The 18,515-nt window shown below is 41.4% G+C and overlaps 1 protein-coding gene across 2 annotated transcripts in view; it reads left to right on the forward strand.

Annotated features, from left to right (window-relative positions):
- Nucleotides 1-18,515, forward strand: part of MCM4 (minichromosome maintenance complex component 4) — a 65,685-nt gene that overhangs the window by 24,643 nt on the left and 22,527 nt on the right. For both annotated transcript variants that reach the window (XM_077270468.1, XM_077270467.1), the window contains 7 exons: nucleotides 6,437-6,510; nucleotides 10,962-11,126; nucleotides 11,216-11,379; nucleotides 11,465-11,566; nucleotides 12,300-12,395; nucleotides 12,506-12,601; nucleotides 16,911-17,049. In XM_077270468.1, the coding sequence (XP_077126583.1) occupies nucleotides 6,441-6,510; nucleotides 10,962-11,126; nucleotides 11,216-11,379; nucleotides 11,465-11,566; nucleotides 12,300-12,395; nucleotides 12,506-12,601; nucleotides 16,911-17,049 (832 nt within the window). In that variant the 5' untranslated portion in view covers nucleotides 6,437-6,440. The remainder of the gene's footprint in view (nucleotides 1-6,436; nucleotides 6,511-10,961; nucleotides 11,127-11,215; nucleotides 11,380-11,464; nucleotides 11,567-12,299; nucleotides 12,396-12,505; nucleotides 12,602-16,910; nucleotides 17,050-18,515) is intronic.

An 18,515-nucleotide genomic window follows, 5' to 3' on the forward strand; every position in this document is an offset into this window, starting at 1 on the left:
ATTTCTCTATCTAAATTAAAAAAAATCACACAATAAAAGTACACATATTTAGTATCGCCACGTCCGTAACGACCCCACCTATAAAACTATATCACTAGTTAACCCCTTCAGTGAACACCTTAAAAAAAAAAAAGAGGCAAAAAGCAACGCTTTATTCTCATACCGCCAAACAAAAAGTGGAATAACGCGATCAAAAAGACGGATATAAATAACCATGGTACCGCTGAAAATGTCATCTTTTCCCGCAAAAAAAAAGCCGCCATACAGCATCATCAGCAGAAAAATAAAAAAGTTATAGTCCTCAGAATAAAGCGATGCAAAAACAATTATTTTTTTATATAAAACAGTTTTTGTTGTGTAAAAGCGCCAAACCATAAAAAAAATTACATAAATGAGGTATCGCTGTAATCGTACTGACCCGAAGAATAAAACTGCTTTATCCTTTTTACCAAACGCGGAACGGTATAAACGCCCCCCCCCCCCCCTAAAAGAATTTCAGGAATTGCTGGTTTTTGTTCATTCCGCCTCCCAAAAATCGGAATAAAAAGCGATCAAAAAATGTCATGTACCCGAAAATGGTACCAATAAAAACGTCAACTCGTCCCGCAAAAAACAAGATCTCACATGACTCTGTGGACCAAAATATGGAAAAATTATAGCTCTCAAAATGTGGTGATGCAAAAACTATTTTTTGCAATAAAAAGCGTCTTTTAGTGTGTGGTGGCTGCCAACCATAAAAATCCGCCCAAAAAACGCTATAAAAGTAAATCAAATCCCCCCTTCATCACCCCCTTAGTTAGGGAAAAATAATAAAATTTAAAAAAATATATTTATTTCCATTTTCCCGTTAGGCTACTTTCACACTAGCGTCGGTACGGGGCCGTCGCGCTGCGTCGGCCCGACATACCGACGCATACTGTGCAAGCGCCGCACAACGGGGGCAGCGGATGCTGTTTTTTCACGCATCCGCTGCCCCATTGTGAGGTGCGGGGAGGTGGGGGCGGAGTTCCAGCCGCGCATGCGCGGTCGGAAATGGTGGACCGTTGGCACAAAAAGTTACATGTAACGTTTTTTGCTGCCAGCGGTCCGCCGCAACCGTCGCACGACGCTTGCGACGTGTGTCAATACGTCGCTAATGTAAGTCTATGGGGAAAAAACGCATCCTGCAGATGACTTTGCAGGATGCGTTTTTTCACCAAAACGACGCATTGCGACGTATGCAAAAAAACGCTAGTGTGAAAGTAGCGCTAGAGTTAGGGCTAGGGTTGGGGTTAGGGCTGGGGTTAGAGTTGGGGTTTCAGTTAGAATTGGGGAGTTTTCACTGTTTAGGCACATCAGGGGCTCTCCAAACGCGACATGGCGTCCGATCTCAACGCGTTTGCGTTAAAAACGCATGCGTTTTTATAGAAAAAAACCAGAACACACACTGAAAAGTCACCCACCACCATCAAGGTGATAAAGGGATCCTAACCCTACCCCTAAACTCACCCCTAACCGTTTAATGAACATTTTCTGACAGTCATAGTGCCACGTATTTCAGTGCCACGTATTTCAGTGCCACGTATTTCAGTGCCACGTATTTCAGTGCCACGTATTTCGTTTTTTCTTGTGTTTTTCTATAAAAACGCATGCGTCTAAAAAACGCATGCGTTTTACCGCGTTTACATGCGTTTTTTCACACATGCGTTTTTTTAAAAAACGCATGCAGATAAAAACGCAAGTGTGAAACCAGCCTTACCCTTGGGAAAATAAAAACATGGGGGCTAAAATATAATTTTCGTGGAAAAAAATATATTTTTTATTTTCGCGGCTCTGCGTTATAAACTGTAGTGAAGCACTTGAGGGTTCAAAGTTCTCACAACACATCTAGTTAAGTTCCGTCGGGGGTCTAGTTTCCAATATGGGGTCACTTGTGGGGGGTTTCTACTGTTTAGGTACATCAGGGGCTCTGCAAATGCAACATGACACCTGCAGACCAATCCATCTAAGTCTGCATTTCAAACGGCGCTCCTTTCCTTCCGAGCTCTGCCGTGCGCACAAACAGTGGTTCCCCCCAATGTATGGGGTATCACCGTACACAGGACAAATTGGACAATAACTTTTGTGGTCCAATTTCTCCTGTTACCCTTGGGGAAAAAAAAATTGCGGGCTAAAACATCATTTTGTGGAAAGAAAAAAAGATTTTTTAATTTTCACAGCGCTACATTCTAAACTTTAGTCAAACAACTGGGGGTTAAAAGTGCTCACCACACATCTAGGTAAGTTCCTTAGGGGGTCTTCTTTCCAAAATGGTGTCACTTGTGGGGGTTTCCACTGTTTAGGCACATCAGGGGCTCTCCAAACACGACATGGGTTCCGATCTCAATTCCAGCCAATTTTGCATTGAAAAGTCAAATGGCACTCCTTCCCTTCCGAGCTCTGCCATGCGCCCAAACAGTGGTTTATCCCCATATATGAAGTATCAGCGTACTCAGGACAAATTGCACAACAACTTTTGGGGTCCAATTTATCCTGCTACCCTTGGGAAAATAAAAAATTTTGGGCAAAAAGATCATTTTTTGTGAAAATTAATATTAATTATTTTTACGGCTCTACATTATAAACTTCTGTGAAGCACTTGGAGGTTCAAAGTGCTCACCACACATCTAGATTAGTTCCTTAGAGGGTCTACTTTCCAAAATGGTGTCACTTGTGGGGGTTTCCACTGTTTAGGCACATCAGGGGCTCTCCAAACACGACATGGGTTCCGATCTCAATTCCAGCCAATTTTGCATTGAAAAGTCAAATGGCGCTCCTTCCCTTCCGAGCTCTGCCATGTGCCCAATCAATGGTTTACCCCAACATGTGGGGTATCGGCGTACTCAGGTCAAATTGTACAACTTTTTTGGTCCAATTTCTCCTGTTACCCTTGGTAAAATAAAACAAATTGGATCTGAAGTAAAAATTTTGTGAAAAAAAAGTTAAATGTTCAATTTTTTTAAAACATTCCAAAAATTCCTGTGAAGCACCTGAAGGGTTAATAAACTTTTTGAATGTGGTTTTGAGTACCTTGAGGGGTGCAGTTTTTAGAATGGTGTCACTTTTGGGCATTTTCTGTCATATAGACCCCTCAAAGTCACTTCAAGTGTGAGGTGGTCCGTAAAAAAAATGGTTTTGCAAATTTTGTTGCAAAAATGAGAAATCGCTGGTCAACTTTTAACCCTTATAACTCCCTAACAAAAAAAAATTATGTTTCCAAAATTGTGCTGATGTAAAGCAGACATGTGGGAAATGTTGTTTATTAACTATATTATGTGATATAACTCTCTAATTTAAGGGCATAAAAACTAAAAATTTGAAAATTGCTACATTTTCATAATTTTCGACAAATTTCTGTTTTTTTCACAAATAAATGCAAGTCATATCGAAGAAGTTTTACCACTATCATGAAGTACAATATGTCACGAGAAAACAATGTCAGAATCACCAGGATCCGTTGAAGCGTTTCAGAGTTATGACCTCATAAAGTGACAGTGGTCAGAATTGTAAAAATTGGCCGTGTCACTTAGGTGAAAACAGGCTTTGGGGTGAAGGGGTTAAATAGGTTTAACGGCAAAAAATAAGCACAATAATAACATACAATGCAGCGAGGTTCCCTGATGTGAATACACTTAAAAACAGCTACAAACATTATAAAACTGTCACAAAAATGGGCATCAAAGTGGGCACCGAAGGGCATTAATGAAAGGGTTAAATGACGTTGGGCCACGGATATCACACTGCAGACATATAGAACAGGGAGCCGCACATCAAAACCAGGTCCCTCCAGCCTGGCCCAAATGAGTTCTGGGCATCATAATTGGCATCAAAGTGGGCAAATAGCCAATTTTCACAGTCTTGAATAAGTAACTGATGTTTTTAAGGGGTTAAATGACTTTGGGCCACTGATTCCACACTATTACATACATAGTGATTCACCACATCAAACACAGGTCCCTCCAGCCTGACCCAGATGGGTTCTGGACATCAGAATTGGCATCAAAGTGGGCAACCAGCAGGTTTTCACAGATGTGAAAAAGTAACTCATGTTTTTAAGGGGTTAAATGACTTTGGGTCACTGATCTCATGCCACCTGTGAAAATGGGCTCTTTGCCCACTTTGATGCCAAGAACCCATTTGGGCCAGGCTGGAGGGACTGGGATTGATGCGAATACACTACCTGTGTATTGTTAGTGTGAGATAGTGGCCACCCATCATTTAACCCCTTAAAAACATTAGTTTCTTATTCAGATCTGTGAAAATGGGCTGTTTGCCCACTTTGATGCCAGTTCTTATGCCCAGAACAAGTTTGGGCCAGGCTGGAGTGGCCTGAGTTTGATGTGGGCCATCACTAGAAACAATTGCCGAATAGGAAACCAACTTCAGCATTATGTGATCCTGTAACCCTTCAGATAATGTGATCAGTAGTGATCATAACCTTTAGGGCTCATGCTCACAGTGCATATGACAACATTGGCTGCAGGGCTCATGTGACAATCAGCTGCCGTATCACTTGAATTTCCTTGTTACTGTTTATTTTAAAGTCCCCTCTCCACAGGTTTCTTTGCATATGAAAAAAATGTAACTTTGATTTGGGTGAAATTAAAGCATAGTACACAAGGTAAAACAAGATAATAGTACAGAGCAGAGGGGAAAGCAAAGACAATTCATATTTTATCCATCAAATTTACCATAGCTAATATTCTTTGTTGTAGGGTGAATGTAAATGCTAAAACAAAGCTGTTTTTTTTATTATTGTTTTGACAAAAATCTGAAGAGAAATATTGCACAGTGGTCCAACTTGAGTTCCCATTATAGAACAGGCTATGTTTTGGTTTTTTTTTCCTGACACCATTATAATCTGTTTGTGCTCTCTTTTGTATAACTGATGTAATTGATCAATGTCTTCCCCGACATATGGGGTATTGCCATGTTCAGTAGAAATTGTGGAACAAATTTTGTTGCCTTTTTTACCCACTTTTTGTTTAAAAATGTTAAATCTTTGGCTAAAACAAAATGTTAGTGGTAAAAATGTAGTTATTTTGTCCTCACTGCCCAATGGTGTAAAATTCTGTGACACACCCATGGTGTCAATATGATCATTAATCATGAATTAATTGAGAGGTGTAGTTCTTAAAATGGGGTCACTTATGGGGGGGTTCTGCTCTTTTGGCACCTCATGGGCTCTCCCAGTGGGTCATGGCACCTGCAAACCATAACAGTAGAATCTGGCACTTCTTCACTTCTGAGCTCTTTCATGCGCCCAAACAGTGGTTTGTCCCCACATATGGGGTATCGGAATACTCTGGACAAATTGCACAACAACTTTCGGGGTCCAATTTCTCCGGTTACCCCAGTGAAAATAAAAAAATTGCTGGCTAAAAAAATATTTTTTTGATGCGTTATAAATTGTGAAGCACTTGGTGGTTCAAAGTGCTCACCACACATCTAGATAAGTTCCCTGGGGAGTCTAGTTTCCAAAACGGGGTCACTTGTGGGGGAGAGCTCCAAAGTTTAGGCACACAGGGGCTCTCCATACACGACATGGGATCCGCTAACGATTGGAGCTAATTTTCCATTCAAAAAGTCAAATGGCGCTCCTTCCCTTCCGAGCTCTGCCGTGCGCCCAAACAGTGGAACCCCCCACATATGGGGTTTCAGCGTACTCCGCACAACTTTTGTGGTCTACTTTCTCCTTTTACCCTTGGGAAAATAAAAAAAAATTGTTGCTAAAAGATCATTTTTGTGACTAATGTTCATTTTTTCCTTCCATGTTGCTTCTGCTGCTGTGAAACACCTGAAGGGTTAATAAACTTCTTGAATGTGGTTTTGATCAGCTTGAGGGGTGCAGTTTTTAGAATGCTGTCACTTTTGGGTATTTTCTGTAATATTGACCCCCCAAAGTCACTTCGAATGTGATTTGGTCCCTAAAAACAATGGTTTTGTACATTTTGTTGTAAAAATGATAAATCGCTGGTCTACTTTTAACCCTTATAACTCCCTAACAAAAACAATTTTGTTTCCAAAATTGTGCTGATGTAAAGTAGACATGTGGAAAATGTTATTTATTAACTATTATGTGTCACGTAACTCTCTGGTTTAACAGAATAACAATTTAAAAATTGCGAAATTTTCGCCAAATTTCCAATTATTTCACAAATAAAAACAAAAATGATCAATCTAAATTTACCACTAATATGAAGCCCAATATATCAAGAAAAAACAGTCTCAGAATCGCTGGGATCCATTGAAGCGTTCCTGAGTTATTACCTCCTAAAGGGACACTGGTCAGAATTGCAAAAAATGACCAGGTCATTAAGGTTAAAATAGGCTGGGTCATGAAGGGGTTAAAAAATTGAAGAAGAAAAAACACATTTTAATTGTCGTGAACATGAATTTTTGTTTCACTATTTTCCAGCACCATGTCTTCCCCAACATCCACACCAAGCCGTAGAAGGAACAAGCGGGGACGAGGCAGCAATCCTTCAACTCGTAAGTAATTTTTCCTGCCAGGCCTCCTAATTGTGCAATACCGCCATTAGTTATATATGGCAATTTCTGTATTCTACTAAAGTCTTTTTAGAGCAACATTAATCTTGTTGTCCTTTATCAATTAACCTTTACTCCACAGCTTGTAATTTGCGAATGAATTAGTACTATTCTGGCATGATGTCGCTTTCTCCAGACTTGTCCTGTTTTGGGTCCTTTGATCACACCTCCCTGGCCATGATTTGTTCTCCATACAATATTGGGTCACAGTTATGCCTGTTTGAGCATGACATGATGGCAGTCTTAGGCTACTTTCACACTTCCATCGGGCCGACGGACGTTGTGAAATTACTGCACGACGTGGGCAGCGGATGCAGTTTTAAAACGCATCCGCTGCCTATTGTGGAGTTTCGGCTGCGCATGCGCGGTCGAAAATGGCGGACGCGACGCACAAAAAAACGTTGCATTGAACTTTTTTTGTGCGTCGCTTCCGCCGAAACACGACGGATGCGTCACATGACGGATGCGACGTGTGCCCATCTGTCGCTAATATAAGTCTATGGGCAAAAAACGCATCCTGCAAGCACATTTGCAGGATCTGGTTTTTGCCCATAACGACGGATTGCGACGGAGCCCAGAAGACGGAAGTGTGAAAGTAGCTTAAGGGTAAGTTCACTCAGAGCGTTTTTGTTGCTTTTTTTTATGCTAATTTTCAGCTGCTTTTTACAGTACCAGCAAAGCCTATGAGATTTCAGAAATCTCATGCACACACATTGGTTTTTTCTTTGATCAGTACCGGTATTTTGTGCTTTGCTGCGTTTTTTGGACATAGAGCATGTCACTACTTTCAGCATTTTTGCTGTGTTTTTTTCACCCATTGACTTGAATGGGTGTTGGAAAAAAAACAGCAAAAACGTAGGTATCGTTATTTGCTGCCTTTTTGCTGCTGAAAATCAAAGGACATTAGCATGGACAAAGAGGGAAAAAAACACGCACCAAATATGCAACAAAAAACGCACCTAAACCTGCGTTTTTGACGCAGCTTCTTTCCTGCCAAGAAGATCAGGTTTTGCTGCAGAAAAAAAGCAGCAAAAACGCCCTGTGTGTACTTACCCTTACTATGAGCACCTTATCAGTATGCTTTTGTATTGTAAAGACACTTCACTGATGACACTGAAGATCCAGAAGATGGATTTCTTTAAAATAAAAAAAAAAAAATACACACTATGCTTGCCTTCCCTGAGTTCACTGGTGTTTTTGCCACGGTTTCCGATATTTGCTATGGCGCTGAAGTCACATCGACATCAGTCAAACGTTGGCTCAGTGGCTCATACAGAACACTGGCAAAGTGGCTGAACACAATGAATGGCTGCCGTGCTGTCTTATCAGTGCTGCAACCAGGGCCAGGCACCCTGAGCAGCGGCAGAGACTCGCCAGCAGACTCGAAGTACAGTGATATATATAGATACAGACACACAAATATATATATATTATTAGATGGTAGCCTGATTCTAACGCATCGGGTATTCTAGAATATGTAGTTTATTTATGAAGATTTTAGAATAACGCATTGTGAATACATGGGATTCGGCCAGCCGGACTGCGCCTGTCGCTGATTGTTCGCGGCCGGCCACGGAGTATATGGCACAGCCCACGGAGTATATGGCACAGCCCACGGAGTATATGGTACAGCCACGTAGTGTATAACAGCCCACATAGCATATAACACAGGCCACGCATCATATCCCTGTTAAAAAAAAAAAAAAAAAAGTTATATACTCAACTTCCGTTGGCCCCGGATCCAGGCGAAGCGGTTACCGACGCTCCTCGCGCACTCCTGTCCCAAGAGTGCATTGCGGTCTCGCGAGATGATGTAGCGGTCTCGCGTGACTGCTATATCATCATCTCGCGAGACCATAATGTATGGAGCGGTCACCGGGGCGTCACGAGGAGCGGGAAAGGCCGGTTCTGGATCCGAGGGGCGACGGACAGTGAGTATATAACGATTTTTTTATTTTTTTTTATTTTTAACATTAGATCTTTTAACTATTGATGCCGCATAGGCATTATCAATAGTAAAAAGTTGGTCACACAGGGTTAATAGCAGCGTTAACGGAGTGCGTTACACCGCAGCATAACGCGGTTCGTTACCGCTGCCATTAACCCTGTGTGAGTGCTGACTGGAGGGGAGTATGGAGCGGGCACTAACTACGGGGAGTAAGGAGCGGCCATTTTGCCGCCGGACTGTGCCCGTCGCTGATTGGTCGTGGCCGTTTTGCCGCGACCAATCAGTGACTTGGATTTCCATGACAGAGGCTGCGACCAATGAATATCCGTGACAGGCAGACAGAAGGACAGAAAGATGGAAGTGACCCTTAGACAATTATATAGTAGATATATCTAATATATAAAGCTGAATGCGTATGTGTGTATGTCTGGGATTGGCATCTGCACCGTCGCAGCTACATCCACAAAATTTTGCACAGTCACACGCCTGGATCCCGAGAGCGTCATAGGCTATGTTGTGAGGCAAAATTTTAATCCTGCGCGTTCCAATTCACCAAACAATTTTGCCCCTATCTACATAATGGGGAAAAAGTGAAAGGAAAAGTGTTGGAGGCAAATTGACAGCCAGGAGGAGATGACATACAGGTATATATTATATACAGGGGGAGATGACATACAGGTATATACTATATACAGGGGAGATGACATACAGGTATATACTATATACAGGGGAGATGACATACAGGTATATACTATATACAGGGAAGATGACATACAGGTATATACTATATAGAGGGAAGATGACATACAGGTATATACTATATAGAGGGAAGATGACATACAGGTATATGCTATATAGAGGGAAGATGACATACAGGTATATGCTATATAGAGGGAAGATGACACAGTTATATACTATATACAGGAGATGACATACAGGTATATACTATATACAGGAGATGACATACAGGTATATACAGGAGATGACATACAAGTATATGCTATATACAGGATAGATGACATACAGGTATATACTATACACAGGAGGTGACAAAAGGTATATACATGAGGTGACATACAGGTGTGTGTGTGTGTATAATATATATATATATATATATATATATATATATATATATATATATATATATATATATATATATATATATATATATATATACATACATACATACACTACATATATATACACTACAGGTATATACTATATACAGGGGAGATGACGTACAGGTATATACAGGAGATGACATACAGGTATATGCTATATGCAGGATGGATGACATACAGGTATATGCTATATGCAGGATGGATGACATACAGGTATATACTATATGCAGGATGGATGACATACAGGTATATACTATATACAGGAGATGACATACAGGTATATGTATACAGGAGATGACATACAGGTATATACTATATACAGGGGAGATGACATACACATATATACTATATACAGGAGGAGATGACATACAGCTGTATATTATATACAGGGAAGATGACATACAGGTATATACTATATACCGGAGGAGATGACTTACAGGTATATACTCTATACAGGAGGAGATGACATACAGCTATATATTATATACAGGAGGAGATGACATACAGGTATATACTATATACAGGGAAGATGACATACAGGTATATGTATTATATACAGGAGGTGACAAAGAGGTATATATTATATACAGGGGGATGACATACAGGTATATACTATATACCGGAGGACATGACTTACAGGTATATACTCTATACAGGAGAAGATGACATACAGTTATATACTATATACAGGGGAAATGACATACAGGTATATACTATATACAGGAGCAGATGACATACAGGTATATACTGAGGGGAAAATAAGGTGTGAGGTGAAAATGAAGAGGTGTGAGTGCAAAAGGAGAGGAGTGAGGGGAAAATAGTGGAGTGATTGGAAAAAGACAGGTGTGAGGTCAAAATGACAGGTGTTGGGGGGAAATGAGAGGTGTGAGGGGGGAAAATGAGGTGTGAGGGGGGAAAATGAGAGAAGTGAGGTGCTATAACAGTTAGTTACTACGCCTGGGCAACGCCGGGCTCTTCAGCGTATGTGTATGTATGTGTATGTATATATATATATATATATATATATATATATATATATATATATATATATATATATATATATATATATATATATATATATATATATATATATATATATAATTTATTTATTTTGCAGCTGGAGCCAACAATTATCAGAAAGGAAACAACCCCTTTGACATATCTCTATAGTACTCTATTATCTGTCCCATTACTATATAATGTCTAGGGACTTTTGTCTTGTTTCATTATTTGAAGTGTTGTCTGATGCTTGAGCCATAATGGACAAGAAACAAGATGGTCCGTGAATTAGAATCTTGTTCTAATTTGCTTGTTTTTCTTATAAGCTCGGAGTGAGGAAGTTCACTCTCCTCCATCACAGAGACGAAGGACCGAGGACTCCACATCAGTTGGTGAACTTCTGCCTATGCCAACATCACCATCTGGTGATCTCCAAAGTCTCAGTGGGCAAGAGCTGCTTTTCTCCAGCCCAGCCCCATCACGTCATTCAAGTATGTTTATGCTGCTGTGCAGTTCTGTATGCGCTTCTGGAGTTTGATTTAATCATGTTAGTAAAACCATATGATTTGTAACATTGCAGTTGTTCAGAGCGAACTTGATTTGAGCTCTCCTCTGACTTATGGAACGCCAAGCTCTAGAGTGGAGGGCACCCCTAGGAGTGGCATCCGTGGCACTCCAGCTAGGCAACGGCCTGATTTAGGGTCAGCTCGCAAACTCAAGCAGGTGGATTTGCAGTCCGACCAGGTGGGTTCATCATGTTGTAGTAATGTTGACTATATAGTGCCTTTTTGTTTTTTTCTTTTTAATGTAACGTCTCCTCTATTTGCAGCCTGCTGTGGAAGAGCTTGTGACAAGTGAACAGTCCATGGAACAAAAGCTAGTGATTTGGGGAACTGATGTGAATGTGATTACATGCAGAGAAAAATTTCAGGTGAGAAAGCACTGAGGACCTTTACCTTAGTTTTAATCATATTAAATATTCCCAGAGTTATGATGAAACCATGTAATCTATATAGTAAAGCGCGCCATATACTCAGTCATTCAGCCAGCAGCTCTCTATCAGTTCCTCCTTACGCAGGAGTACTTGCTTTACCGAGCATGCCTATGTTTTCTAAAAGAGAGCTGTTGCCACACACTACAGCCAATGGATCACTTATTTATGTTCTGCAACTTGCGAAGACAGCCTGACAGCAGTTCATCAAGCTGCTAGGTTGGTGCGGTAGAATCTGTTTGTAATGTTTCTGTAAAAGGATAAAGGGATTCCTAATAATGGAAGACTTCTTCTTGTACAATGCTATTGTCCGCTACTGCTCACTCCCATAAGGTGATGGGCGCTGACGACGCAGATGCTTTTCAGGATGTGTGCATGACTTCTTCATTTAGTGTACACCTCCTGGCAGACATCTGGCATTGCAAAGTTACCAACATCAATCACCTCCCGATGCAGAAGTGGCATCGCATAGCTCTATCTGTAGATTACAATACTCACTGGTCAGGGTTTTCCTGGTAGGCGAATGTATGAATGTCTCAGATGACAAGTGTTGCTTTTAGTATGTTTGACGTCTTTTGTTTACTTTACAAATTTATTTTCAACATTAGTGATGCAGACTCTGATTTTTACATAAACAATTAACAATTCTTTTTTTTTTTTTTTTTTCACGTAGCGTTTCATCCAGTGCTTTATTGATCCATCTGCCAAAGAGGAGGATAATGTTGGCTTGGATTTGAATGAGCCTATTTATATGCAACGTCTTGAAGAGGTAAAATGAAGATTTTTTTTATTTATTTTTTGTCAGCTTGTGCACGTTTGTGTAGTTTCTAAAGTTTGATAATATTTTAACCTAAACCCCCAATATTTTTTTGTGTATAGATCAATGTGGTTGGTGACCCATTCCTAAATATCGATTGTGAGCATCTGAGGACATTTGACCAAGATCTGTATAGACAGCTTGTTTGCTATCCACAGGTAATCAAGCAATAAACAAGTGTTACTAACTTCAAGGCATTACATTTTTAAGTTGGCTATATCCATGTTGATCCTTTTAATGCCTCTTCTGTTCAGCAAAACCAAGTAGGTGGTTAAGGCAGTGTAACGTGTTAAGTGGGTCCTGTCCATAATAGAAGCCACTTCTTTGCTGGCTCTGACAAGCAACTGATTGCAAATTGGCCAAAAGGAATCAAATACTTTATGGGTTCTGTAGAGCTCTGTCACTTTGATGGCAATAACAGCACTGCATGCTGAAGACTCAGATTATTTGATTGACTCCGTTCCTTTCCTCTTATTTATCAAATACTTTCTTTCAGCATATTAAAAAAAAAAAAAAAAAATCAGTGTGTCAGTAAAGTCATGGTGCACTTTTGACCAGTCACTAGAAAGCAACAAAAAAACTATAGAAATGTGACATCTGCTCCAAATAAAAGAAAAACTCTCCCAGTTTCATACATATTCAGTGCAGTTCGATGTGGGTTTCATCTGTTGCCCTACACACATCCAAGCGATAGTGAAGTTCTTGCCACACACTGGTAAGGACGTCTGGTGTAACAGTGAATAACTTCTGTGATTCTCTGTTTTAAGTGCTTAATGTCGTTGATCTGTTCAATGTACACATGTTGCTTCACGTAACCCCAAAAGTAAAAGTCTAAAGGCCCCGTCTCACATAGCGATTTACCAACGATCACGACCAGCGATACGACCTGGCCGTGATCGTTGGTAAGTCGTTGTGTGGTCGCTGGGGAGCTGTCACACAGACAGCTCTCTCCAGAGACCAACGATCAGGGGAACGACTTCGGCATCGTTGAAACTGTCTTCAACGATGCCGAAGTCCCCCTGCAGCACCCGGGTAACCAGGGTAAACATCGGGTTACTAAGCGCAGGGCCGCGCTTAGTAACCCGATGTTTACCCTGGTTACCAAAAAAAACAAACACTACATACTCGCCTTTCGGTGTCCGTCAGGTCCCTTGCCGTCTGCTTCCTGCTCTGACTGAGCCGCCGTACAGTGAGAGCAGAGCGCAGCGGTGACGTCACTGCTGTGCTGCGCTCTCACTGTACGGCGGCACTCAGAGCAGGAAGCGGACGGCAAGGGACCTGACGGACATCAGATGGTGAGTATGTACTGTTTGTTTTTTTACATTTACGCTGGTAACCAGGGTGTAAACATCGGGTTACTAAGCGCGGCCCTGCGCTTAGTAACCCGATGTTTACCCTGGTTACCAGTGAAGACATCGCTGGATCGGTGTCACACACACCGATTCAGCGATGTCAGCGGGACCTCAACGACCAAAAAACGGTCCAGGCCATTCCGACACGACCAGCGATCTCACAGCAGGGGCCTGATCGCTGGTACGTGTCACACATAGCGAGATCGCTACTGAGGTCGCTGTTGCGTCACAAAACTAGTGACTCAGCAGCGATCTCGCTATGTGAGACGGGGCCTTAAGGGTGTCAGATTCGGGGATAGTGATGGCCGTGTCTTGACAGAACCCCTGCCTATCCACTGCCGAGGGAATGTTCTATCCAGAAACTCACGAACAATGGTGGCATAGTGTGGAGGAGCACCGTCCTGTTGAAAGATGACACCTTCTGGAAATTGTGGCACTGCATACAATTCCAACATGTCAAGATACGTGTTTGCCATCACAGACCGCTCCGCGAAAAAAAAAAAGGGCCTATCACCTTATCGTACATCAGGCCACACCACACATTAACTTTAGGGGTGTTACTTTCATACTCAATGTAGGCATGAGGATGTTCAGTAGCCCATATTCAGACGTTATGGCGATGAACATGTCCACAGATATGGAAGGTCGCCTCATCGCTAAACACAATCTTCTGCAAAAATCTTGCATCATTGTCGATCTCATGAAGCATATCTGTAGCAAACGCCCATCGTTTGGGTCTATCCGCCGTTTTGATAGCGTGCAACAGCCGCAATTTGTACCCCTGTAAAACAGACGTTTCTTTTACACCTTATGAACTATAGTCTTGCTTAGGTGTAATTGTTGAGCACAATCACAGATTTTTTTTTAGGGCTCCTTAGGTAGCTACCCCGTATAGCCTCTACAGGCTTGTCACTGACCGATGGCCTACCAGAACGGGGTTTCTCCACCAAACTGCCGGTTTCCTTCAACTGCTTATCCCACCGAGTAATGTTATTCCTATGTGGTGGCGCTTTGTTATAAACGCGCCGATATTCAAGTAGCACTTTGGTTATGGATTAAAATTTAGCGAGCCACAGAACACACTGAACTTTCCTCTGTACCGTCCACTTCTCGACTGGCATGGAAAACCACACAGCTGGCATAAGCTTGTATTTGCATGATGTCACAGACCTGGCAGTGTATTAATCAGAGTTTAGTTTATGAGGGGTTAATCTGACTGGGGGCTCAGCAACAGCTTAAATGAGTTTGTGACACGTTGTTTGATTGGTTCTTGTTATCTCTCCTCATGAACAGGTCTGATATGATTGGGCTAGAGAAACGGCACCAAAATGTAAATTATTATTATTATTTATATAGCACCATTAATTCCATGGTGCTGTACATGAGAAAGGGGTTACGTACAGAGTTATAGATATCGCTTACAGTAAACAAATTTACAATGACAGACTGGTACGAGGGGAGAGGACCCTGTCCTTGTGGACTTTCATTCTACGGGATAATGTGGAAGAGACAGAAGGTCGGGGGTGCGGCAGCTCTGGTGGTGGTGAGGCGGCAGAATGGGTATTGCAAGCTGTACGATTTCCTGAAGAGATGGGTTTTCAGGTTCCGTCTGAAGGATCCGAGGGTGGTGGATAATCGGATGTGTTGAGGCGTGGAATTCCAGAGGATAAGGGATATTTGGGAGGAATCTTGGAGGCGGTTGTGTGAGGAACGAATAAATGTGGAGGAGAGCAGGAGGTCTTGGGAGGATCGAAGATTACGTGAGGGAAAATATTGAGAGATTAGTTCAGAGATATAGGGAGGGGACAGCTTGGGGATGGCTTTGTAGGTCAGTGTTAGTAGTTTGAACTGGATTCGTTTGGGAATTGGGAGCCAGTGGAGGGATTTGCAGAGGGGAGAAGCAGGGGAGTAGCGAGGAGAGAGTTGGATTAGGCAGGCAGCAGAGTTGAGGACAGACTGGAGTGGTGCAAGAGAGTTAGCGAGGAGGCCATAGAGGAGGATGTTGCAGTAATCGAGGTGGGAGATGATGACGGCATGCACAAGAGTTTTAGTAGATTGTGGGCTGAGGAAGGGACCGATTCTGGCAATATTTTGAGTTGGAGGCGACAGGAGGTAGCAAGAGTTTGGACTTGCGGTTTGAAGGACAGGGCAGAGTCGAGAGTTACCCCGAGGCAGCGGATTTCAGGTGCGGGAGAGAGTGTGATGCCGTTTACCATAATAGATAGATCAGGTAGGGGGGATACGTGAGATGGGGGAAAGATGATGAGTTCGGTTTTGTCTACATTGAGTTTTTGGAAGCGAGAGGTGAAGGAGGATATGGCTGAGAAACACTTCGGGATTCTGGACAGAAGAGTGGCGACATCTGCGCCAGAGAGGCAGATCTGAGTGTCGTCCTCATACAGGTGGTACTGGAAGCCATGGGACTTAGAGTTGTCCTAGGCCAAGGGTATAGATGGAAAAAAGTAGAGGCCCCAGGACAGAGCCTTGAAGGACTCCCAACAAAGAGAGGGCAGGATAAAGTGGTAGTGTGGGAGTGGGAAACGCTAAATGTGCGGTCGGAAAGGTTTGAGGCAATCCAGGACAAGGCAAGGTCTTTGATGCCAAGGGAAGAATGAATCTGTAGCAGTAGGCAGAGGTCGACTGTGTTGAAGGCAGAAGACAGGTCGAGAAGGAGGAGGATGGAGAACTGTCTTGTTAGCTTTGGCTGTAAATCATTAGTAATTTTTGTCAGGGCAGTTTCGGTGGAATGGTGGGGGCGGAAGCCAGATTGGAGGTTAAGGAGAGAGTTAGATAAGAGGTGAGAGGAAAGTTAAGCATGGAAATACTGCTCAAGGAGTTTTGAAGCAAACTTGGGCAGTGCTATGGGGCTATAGCAGGGCATAGCAGTTGGGTCAAGGTTAGTTTTTTTTGAGGATGGGTGTGATGCTGGCATGTTTAAATAGATCCTGTGACTGGTCAAAAGTGCACCATGACTTTACAGACACACTGAATTTAAATATGATTTCAAAAGTGCACCATGACTTTACAGACACACTGTATTTAAATATGATTTCTACCTTTCTATGAATGTTTTGTATGGCAGGATCATGGTTCATCCCGATTTATCTCTTTCTAGGAAGTTATTCCGACATTTGATATGGCTGTCAACCAGCTTTTCTTTGATCGTTTTCCTGATTCTATCTTGGAACATCAGATCCAAGTGAGACCTTACAATGCCTTAAAGACTAGAAATATGCGGAGTTTGAATCCTGAAGGTAATGTTTGCATCAATAAACGTTCAGATTTTTGACAAATCATGCTTGGCTATTATTCACAACTGTTTTTGTCATTATTTTGCTGTCCATTTTAGAAACGGATGGCTCACTGAGTCAGCGGCTGCTAACACACAATTATTTTTCTTACTTATGTACCTGATCCAAGAAATTGTTTTTGCAAATTATACTTCTTTATTCTTCTTTTGCTATCTGTATTTCAGTGACTCAAAATCAGGAACGGTTGTGTGCATGCAGCCTAAAGTTGGTTTCACATGTCCACAATTCATGATCCCTGTATGTACTTGGCTATAAATCTTTTGACACAAACTCATACTCATCAGCCTCATAGGTATAATTGAGGTTGTGTGGCCTGTGAATTGCGGACCTGTGACACCAATCTACTTTTTATTTCGGTATGACCTCCAGCAAAGTGATTACATGTTAAAAAATACCTTGCCTAAAAAATACTTATAAACCACAAAATGTCCCACTATCACAACTGGGCACTTCAGCTAGCAACATAACCAAATTTTCCATATTACTCCATATGAAATGGAAATAAGCGATCCCAAAGTAATAAAAATTTACTTTTATTAAATTATATATAAAAACTGATAAAAAAAAGCAAATGTACTGTCAATAGACACCGAACAGCCGATCACATAGATGAGGTAAAAAAGATCATGTGGTGATAATTCAAATGTAAAAAAAGATCATACAAAAAGTGTTGATATAAATATATATTATAACGCCCTTTACAAAAGAGTAGTTGTAACTTATGCAATCAATATATATATATTTTTTTTATCAATCAGACACTGGGTATATATTCTCAATGGGAAATGAGGGGCGGGGTGTAATAAAAGAAACCATACAATGACCGACCAATATACTACAATAATGATATATAAGATCTCTAAATAAAGCGGTCCAGGTCTTAATAAAGTATCATCAATAACACCAATGTTCCCATACACCATCAGCTATTACCAGTAAAACCACTATAAATATGGATTACCTATGCCAGAAAGTGTATGTGCTCCCTCGGTTCTGTACACATGTACCCGTTCGGCGTCCACTCACCCCGATATACGTTTCGCCGCCAGCTTCTTCAGGGGGCGTCACGTATCCATATTTATATGATCTTTTTTTTTACATTATCACCACATGATCTTTTTTACCTCATCTATGTGATCGGCTGCTCGATGTCCATTGACAGTACATTTGCTTTTTTATCAGATTTTATATATCATCTTGCCTAAAAAATGCATTTTACTATAAAATATATTCAATGTAATTTTTGAGGCCAACAGGCCATCAAAATGACACATACTAGTGCATTTTGTTTTTTACTTTTATTTTAACTGGTTGTCCTTCTTAAAGACTCAACAACTGCAGTTACAAAACGGAAGCTGAATTCTTGTTAGGTTGATGTTTGTTTTTATGCATTAATGACCATTGTATCA

Source organism: Ranitomeya variabilis, chromosome 6 (assembly GCF_051348905.1).
Source record: "Ranitomeya variabilis isolate aRanVar5 chromosome 6, aRanVar5.hap1, whole genome shotgun sequence".
NCBI classification, from domain to species: domain Eukaryota; kingdom Metazoa; phylum Chordata; class Amphibia; order Anura; family Dendrobatidae; genus Ranitomeya; species Ranitomeya variabilis.